General features: G+C 43.9%; 1 protein-coding gene across 2 annotated transcripts; it reads left to right on the top strand.

Annotated features, from left to right (window-relative positions):
* The first annotated feature begins 695 nt into the window (after positions 1–695).
* On the top strand, positions 696–8,275 carry LOC108026817 (tubulin beta-3 chain). 2 transcript variants are annotated; one of them, XM_017097983.3, is made up of 4 exons: positions 696–922; positions 5,751–5,859; positions 5,925–6,166; positions 6,426–8,275. In XM_017097983.3, the coding sequence occupies exons 1-4, from the start codon at positions 866–868 to the stop codon at positions 7,377–7,379; spliced, it is 1,362 nt and encodes a 453-aa protein (XP_016953472.1). In that variant the 5' UTR covers positions 696–865; the 3' UTR covers positions 7,380–8,275. The 2 variants fall into 2 exon arrangements, with proteins under 2 accessions (XP_016953472.1, XP_016953471.1); XM_017097982.3 differs by having other exon boundaries at positions 5,922–6,166.
* Positions 8,276–9,070: the final 795 nt, after the last annotated feature.

The following is a 9,070-nucleotide window of genomic DNA, read 5'->3' as shown; positions in this document are numbered from 1 at the left end:
AGTTGTAGAACCGCTAAATTTAGAACAACTCCATGTCATAAACGATTTATATGACCATTTTTCTGGTATTATATTTATAGATTTTAAGGATTGAATTGTCTATAAATATATATAAGTTAAATATTAAAATATAAAATCCTCCGTAAAAGATAACTGGTTTAAGAAATTACTAATTAAAAAAATACTTTGCTTTCCATGACGCATATAAAATATCAAATTAAAATAAAGTATAATTACGAATTTTCGAGAATGGAAGCGAGTGTGTCACTGGATGATAACAATAAAAACATGTTTTTAAGTTTATGATCATACTTTAGTTTAAATGTTTACTGCTGAAGTGACTAAAGTTTTCACTTACCGATAAGATAAATAAGGAAGAAATTAAGCGGGTGCCACTTATTAATAAAATATTTATTTAATACATTAAATATTTAAAATGTTTTGACTTCATGTTCATGGATTTCTTGGCTCTTTCGATGGAATATAAGTTAAACTCCCCTATGCAGCGCCTTGAGCTGGCCGGCTCCCGATTTGCCCCACTGTGCGAGCGCGCTTGTGTGCGTATATCTGTGCGCACCGCGCCGGTGGCTTGGTGTGAGTGCGATCTGGCCTCTCGCTCTGGCCGACGGGCACTCAAGTCGCAAGTCGACTCAAAAATCACCAGAACATCGTCGACGGACTCGAGTTTTTGTTCCGCCGATCAGTTGTGGCTTGTGCGTTGTGCGGTGAAGTTGCGCCTTCGTTCTGAAAATCTGAAACCCAGCGTAGATACTCGTACTGTGCGGTGCATCCTTTGGAGGTCCAGACCGAGATCCGTTTCCAGAATCAGCTGTAGCTTCTGACCCAACAAATCTCCGCTTCCGAAATGAGAGAAATCGTCCATCTGCAGGCCGGCCAGTGCGGCAACCAAATCGGCGCTAAGGTAGGTCTCATTACTATTTGACTTGACTTTTTCTTGGCTTTTTCGCTGCTGGCTCTTAATTTATTCACATTGACCGAAAACGTTTTTCAATGAGTTTCCAAAATGATCGGTTCGATGTCGCCGCCTTTTTCAGCGCATTCAGCAATTAAAGCGAAAGAAAATTAACAACAAAAAATACGATAAAATAAAAAATGCAAAGTGCAAAAAGTGGACAGGCAAAGAAATTTATTTGGAGTTTGTCTGGCACTCAGTATGCCCTTTCTGTTTCGCAAAAAACGAGGAAAAAACGGGTTGGGCCGGCTGCAGATCACGAAAAGTGATTCATGGCGAACCCTCCCCAGGGAAATTGGGAGGGGAATGGCCAGGGAGAATTATGGCACAGGCGCAAATCAGCAAGAAAACTTCGAGATTTCTGCAATTTCGAGCGAAGTTTGCTTTGCTGCCTTGCACTTTGCCGAGAAGGGAAATCTCTCGAATTATCTGGGCAGAGAAATCTTTTCGCTTTGCTTGAGTTTCCTGCGCTCCAAAGAAACCACAAAAATTGCAATAAAAAGAAGTACTTATTCGTACGAAAAGTACTCGAAAAGAAAGCATTATTAATGTATAGAAACTTCACCCGACTTGATAAAGTAATTACTCACTGAAAGTCAGTGGAAATTCTGGGAAATATATAAATATTTATTATGGCCTGGTGCAATAAGCTGATCCACTGGGTGCTAGAGTACCTCATAGTTCCTAAATATTTATTGAAGGCTTGCCTATTTTCCCTGCCAACTAAGTAGTATTCACTGTGCCGGGCGCAGCTGTTTTATCTTTCCCTACAAAACCCACTCGAATTACATGTAGAGTATACGATGACTGATCCGCAAATACAGCAATTATGCCAGCTACTGGGCTTTAATCAATCAAAGTGAACGAGAAACGGAAACTTGAGAAATGCAAACGAATCAGAGCAATTAGGTTCTGATTTCCAGTTGAGCATTCTCAATTACCTCACTTATATAGGATGGTCCACTCAATCAGCACGCCCCGCAAACAAAGTGCAGTTCTTCGAGAAAAAGGAGGCTTGTAGCTGACCGCCTCGATTTCGTTTTTTGGCAATACCAGTTTTGGATCGAGACTGGATCCCCGCCGAGTGCATTTTTCTGTGGCATCAATGTCAATGCCTAAAGACTCGATTCATTTTCAATCGTCACCCCCTGCAAAGTGGGTCACATATAGAACAAGTAGTGTGCCATGCCTTGAAGAGCTGATAAAACTCGTAGGTACGCTCCCCAAAGATAAGCCCGCAAATCTTAATCATTTGATATGAGTCAATTTGTGGAAGAATGAGGCGGCCGACCGACTAGTCAGCAGCTTCAATTTAAAAGCAAACTGGCTTGCCTCTTTCTGCTTCCCGGAATTTCGGCAATAGCAGTGGTTTTATGGGGCAGCACTCGTACGTCTTATATACCCATGTACAGACGACGTTTGCGTACTCCAATGGGATATGATGGGAAGTTTGTCTTGGTAATTTGAGCAGCTAGCCCCCGTAATGTGAGACCCGAAACGCAGAAAAAACTAACAGCTGAGTGGACGGGCGGTCACTTCAGTGAAGATGGGGCCTGTGGAAATCCGAAAACCGCACAAGTGCAGGAGAGGAAGGAAGTGACTCACCGGACTTGTCCTGTATACAGTTACAGGATATGGGACCTGCATACCTCACGCCGCAAACATTCTGCGCTTCCCCTTTTAGCTCGAGCCACGACGATTAATGCATACTAAGTGTACGGCCTCCGAGATTAAGTAGAATTCAAAAGGCCAATAAACCCGGTCTCGCTGTTTGGGAACTCTTATCGCCCCCGGCTTTTGCTTTTTTGACACTCCACAGCAGCTGCGGGAAAAGACAAAAGTCAAGAGTGGGTGGTGGGGGTGGTGTGGGGTGCCGCCATCAATTGAGTGCATTTTCCTTTGATGCCAAATGTTTTATATCTTGAGAAAATACCACTCTCCGTCTCTTTGCATAGCCGGCGATCCTCGTGCCGGCGGAGAAAGAAGACGGGCTCCAAGTTCACGCCCGAGTGACTTCCTCTTGGCAAGACTCGCACAGACGAGTGCAGCGATGGAGGAGTCTCCTCTTGGGCTTCTCGGCTCCCAGACATGCAACACTTAATGAGGGCGTCTCGATTGCCAGTCGCCAGATGATCGCATGCCAGAGGCGTGGCGCGGCAGGGCGGAGGTCCCTTGCCTCAGAAGGGGGTTAGCCCAGGCCAGTTGCCAGGCAGCAGAGCTTTGGAAATTAATTACACGAGGAGAAGAATGGACTGGCAACTGCTCGGCCAACGAAATTGTTAGAACAGATGTTGTCTGTAATTGAAGAAAAGCCCCAGTAAAAACCCGAGAATAAATACTCTTTTCAATTTGATGGTTTCCACTGTAAAGGAAAGAGTATTTATTGGGGATATTGGGGATAAAAAGATGGAAAATTAAATATCTTATAGCCAAAAAAAAAGATTATCATAAAACTTTAATATTTCCCATTTCCCATTAAATATATCCCATCATAGAATGATAAGTATCAACTTTAATCAAGTTTTTTCCTCTTCAAGCCAAAACTACAATAAATCTAGACTTTAAAGAACGTTTCTGATGAAATTAAAAAACCGTAAGGCAAATTCGACACGAGTTTCCCCTCGACAAATTGAATTCTGGCCGCCGATCGTGATTGCCCGAAATAAATCTGACCGAAACCATCAATCTATAATTGCAATCCAACTGTGTGTCGTATTTAGAAACCAACTGACATTCACCGAAAAACCATTTCCACCATTTTCCGACAAACCATTATCTTCGAAATGAAAAATCCGAAGTGAAAAATTAGTCGAATGTAAAAGTAAAGCGATCAGCGATGATCGTGCCTGAAGAAGTGAAAAAGTGGAAATCGGCGGGGGAAGGGGCCGGGGACGTGAAAAACGACTTTTCACTTCAACAGTTTTGTGTGCTAATTCAGTTTTCATATTTGTTGCTGCCGCCGAGTGGTTTTTGTTTGGCCGGCCTTATAAACCGAGCTTTATTGTTGGGGCTGTTATGGTTAGCTTCATAATTGCAGCGGCCACACTCCAATTAAATTTGATGATCTTGCTAAGATTGCAGTGGCCGGAGATTCATTTCTGTTGATGTAGTTTCAGTTCTTCCCCATCTCGCTCTCCGGCTTTTAAATAAACAAAGAAATGCAGACGCCATGGGTAGCTCCAGTGCTCCTCCCTGCGGAGCTGGTCCCCCAGCCCAAGACCCAGCCCCAGCCCCTTTGTTTATAGTCGCACACGTCAAGTTCAAGTGCCAAAGGGAAACAACTCAGACATCAGACATCGCCGGAATGCGTCTGCCTCTCTGGGCCGGGGAATCGCTAACATTTTTATTATTTCCCCTGTCTTCCGAAGTTCGAGTCTTGGGGACTGTTGCCAACCCAGCCGCGTTTCGCTTCGGTGCCGGGTCTATGCTGATCCCCAAAACCGATCCCCGAAATAGTCGCCTAATGATCAACTAACGGCGCCCAAATTTGGTTCTTGTTAAACGCAGCACAACAATTGCAGAGCATTTCCTCAATAAATCTCCGGCATGGCTTGTGTATCCAGATATACTTAATTTATCGCATTCCAATTGGGTTCTTCGGGTCTTTGGGAGGGGATGGCTAGGGATAGCCCCATCTAATGGTGGGTCGTTGGCCTGCCGTTTCCCTCTAAGCTTTCCAATGATTCTTTGGCCCCCGATGAGTCAGCATGCAGTATATATAAGAAGTATATCTCTGGTAGCCCCATACCATCCCATCCCACGGGCTGCGCTCTTCTATTTTTAAATGCATTTCTCCCCAGGAGCGTCGTGGCGTGGAAATTTTGTACATTTTGTCCCCATACAGTGTGAGAGGGCCACTACTTTTTTGTACTATTTTTTACCGGCCCGGACGCATCTTTTAAATTTAGCACTAAATCAGGGCATGTTCGCCGGCGTCCTAAACTGACGTTTGAAAAACTAAACATAAATTTATTTTCCCTTTTTTCGGGGCAATCTGTCTCACTTTTGACTGCGCCATCGGGAGGCCCCCTATATGGACAGGCCGTAGATATCCCACATATATACTTGTGTATATTTTTCCAAAAACCTCAAACTTTATGGGCTGCGGCTGCGCCTTGTTGTTTGTCACATTGTCACATCGGAGGAGGCAGGAACAGAGATTGTTAGAATGGCTCTCAGTTTTCTTTTTTGGGCGGTTTCTGTGGCTGCGGCCATATGTCAGGGCTCAACATGAACTCTGACACGGCTGGGTGGGCACAATTATTCAACTTGATGAACGGCTCAGGGAATATTTAGTAAGGCTTTGTGCCAACTAAAGAATCCGCAATCGCCAAGTGCTCGACTGGGGGCTATAAAGATATCGCTGCAAAGGCTGATAAGGATGAATGATCTCCGCCGAGAGGCTGATAAGGCAGCTTGGCAAGATACGGGCTGCAGCCTCTTATCTTGAATGGGAGGGGCGAAATAATTGTTTAGCTAATTTTTTCTGGAGAAGGGAAAATAAATATATTTAGTTATTTTTGGGAATCATTTGAAATGCATAATATTTGCCTTTCAAATCGACAATTTTATTTTACTTAGCTGCAGACTAATTACTCCTAATTAAACGAGTTTTAGAATCACTTAATAAAACGTGTTCCAAATGGTTATGAAATCGAACTTGAATTCGGGGTAAAAAGAGTATAGAAAATAAGATAAGATATCTAAATATCTATTGATAATGATTATATACTTGATTTATTTATATACTTCCTCACACCCTACTCCTTTCTTGCAGTTCTGGGAGATCATTTCCGAAGAACACGGCATCGACAGCAATGGCATCTATGTGGGCGACAGTGATCTTCAGCTGGAGCGCGTCAGTGTCTACTACAACGAGGCATCGGGTAAAACTTTGCCATATCGTATGCAAATCGCACTGGGTTCGACTAATGTATACCTCTTTCAGCAGTCACGCGGTCGTCGGGAGGCAAATATGTGCCCAGGGCCATTCTGCTCGATCTGGAGCCGGGCACCATGGAGTCGGTGCGATCAGGTCCCTACGGACACCTCTTCCGTCCGGACAACTTTGTGTACGGTCAGTCGGGAGCGGGCAACAACTGGGCCAAGGGACATTACACCGAGGGCGCCGAGCTGGTGGACAATGTTCTGGACGTGGTGCGCAAGGAGTGCGAGAACTGCGACTGCCTGCAGGTTGGTACATATATTGAAAAGGAGTCATAAGAGGATTTTAAATTTAATTCGAGTCTTGAAAGACATCTACCTTTTGTGGTTCAGACAAAATAAAGCTTATATATAAATTAATAGACAATTGTAAGGGGATAAAAGGAACAATGCCAATTTTCACACTTTAGCAGTTTAATACAAACTTGAAAGATTTCATTTGTAATTAAAATATTTAATTTTGTATATATTCTTCTGGTATTCATATAATTTATCCTCCTCCTTTAAGGGCTTCCAACTGACGCACTCGCTGGGCGGCGGAACTGGCTCCGGCATGGGCACCCTGCTGATCTCGAAGATCCGCGAGGAGTACCCCGACCGCATAATGAACACCTACTCGGTGGTGCCTTCTCCCAAAGTGTCTGATACCGTGGTGGAACCCTACAACGCCACCCTGTCTATCCATCAGCTGGTGGAGAACACAGACGAGACGTACTGCATCGACAACGAGGCACTGTACGATATCTGTTTCAGGACCCTGAAGGTGTCGAACCCCAGCTACGGAGATCTGAACCATCTGGTCTCGCTGACCATGTCCGGCGTGACCACCTGCCTCCGCTTCCCTGGCCAACTGAATGCCGATCTTCGCAAGCTGGCGGTCAACATGGTACCATTCCCGCGTCTGCACTTCTTCATGCCCGGATTCGCTCCGCTCACCTCTCGGGGATCTCAGCAGTACCGGGCCCTGACGGTGCCCGAGCTGACCCAGCAGATGTTCGATGCCAAGAACATGATGGCCGCCTGTGATCCCCGACATGGTCGCTACCTCACGGTGGCCGCCGTCTTCCGCGGTCGCATGTCCATGAAGGAGGTGGACGAGCAGATGCTGGCCGTGCAGAACAAGAACAGCTCGTACTTCGTCGAGTGGATCCCGAACAACGTGAAGACGGCCGTCTGCGATATTCCGCCAAAGGGATTGAAGATGTCCTCGACCTTCATCGGGAACACCACGGCCATCCAGGAGCTGTTCAAGCGGATCTCCGAGCAGTTCTCGGCCATGTTCCGGCGCAAGGCCTTCTTGCACTGGTATACCGGCGAGGGCATGGACGAGATGGAGTTCACCGAGGCGGAGAGCAACATGAACGACCTGGTGTCCGAGTACCAGCAGTACCAGGAGGCCACCGCCGACGACGAGTTCGATCCGGATGTTAATCAGGAGGAGGTCGAGGGCGATTGTATTTAATGGTGTGGCCAGAGGAATGAGGGGCGTGCGTGACGAAGGGCCGGGGGATGTCCTGTTTCTGCGCGGCATGCGGCACCAGCTGGCGGCCAAGCACTGCAGTATCCTTTGACCCCGTCCCTACACACACACAGCCACACGACACTACCATACCACTACCTAATAACAAGCAAACACACACACGGACAGGACACAGGACACAGGACATAAGCACAGACAGACAGGAAGGTCAAGCGTAGTTAGAACATCAAACGGAAATGTTCCAAAAGCTCATGCTTCGTCTATTCCCCATCATCCGCCCATCCATCATCTCTCATCTCACATCGCGCATCTTCATCTTTTTGTCCGTTTCGGGCACTTGTCACCCTCCTCTACGCTATATACTCTATACACTTTACACGGAGGCACGTCTATCGCATTTCTCGCAGCCATTTTCACCCGCTTTCCACTCTTTCACCTCTTTTCATAACCCATACTTTAATCTCACATCATTTTTATACAACTATTTATTATTATAACGCAGCGTCAGCAAGAAGAAACCACAAGTATCTAGTATTTCAAAAGCTAACGAATTTATACAGAAATCTCGAGAAGTGTCCAACGTCCAGGAGGTTAGCACTCAAGACTCGGCAATACCATACATTTAGAGCTATATACGATACGATGTACGAGCTTATCCAAAGATAATCGATTTACCACTCTCATGAGATCCTCTAATAAAGGCAATTTCTAAAAGCATCCGCAATTGTATTTACATAATCTTAGGGCACAATCTATTCATTTCGTATTCGTGTGCAGTACTTTCTCTTGTAGTTTTATATGAATAAAAAATATTTGTACCCAAATAAATGACTAATAATGGCAAACATTTTGACAAATAATAAATTTATTTAAAATTACCAAGCGGCTTTTTATAAACACAATGGAGTACATGGGACTTGATTTAAACCCTATGCTAATGAATTTTTAAGCTTTTTGTAAAAAACCTGTGAAATTAAATAATAATTAGTGCAGTATAAGTTTCGCTTAGCTTATCAACAATGGTAATTAATTAAAGTTCTTGAATTCATGCTGAGTGATATTAATGGTAAAACGGTGCGTTTAAGGTATTGGTATTCATAAAAAAAATATTAAGATAACAACAACGTTTAAAAGTATAAACAATATTTGCTTAAAAAATAATTATTTCTCATTTTTTACAAGGCAGGTTCGACTGTAGCACCGTTAGGCACGGGGCTGCCATATTAAACAGAATGTAGTATACATGTATGTAGAATTGGTGTAAGCTTCATAACACGTGTAGAGTATACTTACATCAAGTAAAATATGTGTATATTCATGTAGCGCCACCTAGAAAAGCACATTTTTAAAACTTTGGTCCGCTTATCTGGCAACGTTGAACGTAACTGCCACCAGCCAGATTGAAAAAAAATTATTCCGGGTTGATATAGAAATCGCTAAGAGTTACCTGAATTTATATTAATCTATATTTGTATTTAATAACTATATTATTTTTTTGTATTATGTTGGCGCAATCAAGAATCTAGGTTTTTGATAAGTAACAAGAAGTAAGGGAAAATTGAATTTAAATTAAAGTTTTTTACAAACTATCAAAAAAGTGTTGTGCTAGACGAGTATAGCGTAGGTGGTCGTGGCAAGTTACAATAAAACTCCACTGCTCAAGAAGCTCAAGT

The sequence above is a fragment of the Drosophila biarmipes genome, chromosome 2R (assembly GCF_025231255.1).
Source record: "Drosophila biarmipes strain raj3 chromosome 2R, RU_DBia_V1.1, whole genome shotgun sequence".
Lineage (NCBI taxonomy): Eukaryota > Metazoa > Arthropoda > Insecta > Diptera > Drosophilidae > Drosophila > Drosophila biarmipes.
This window is presented reverse-complemented; position numbering and strand designations above follow the sequence as displayed.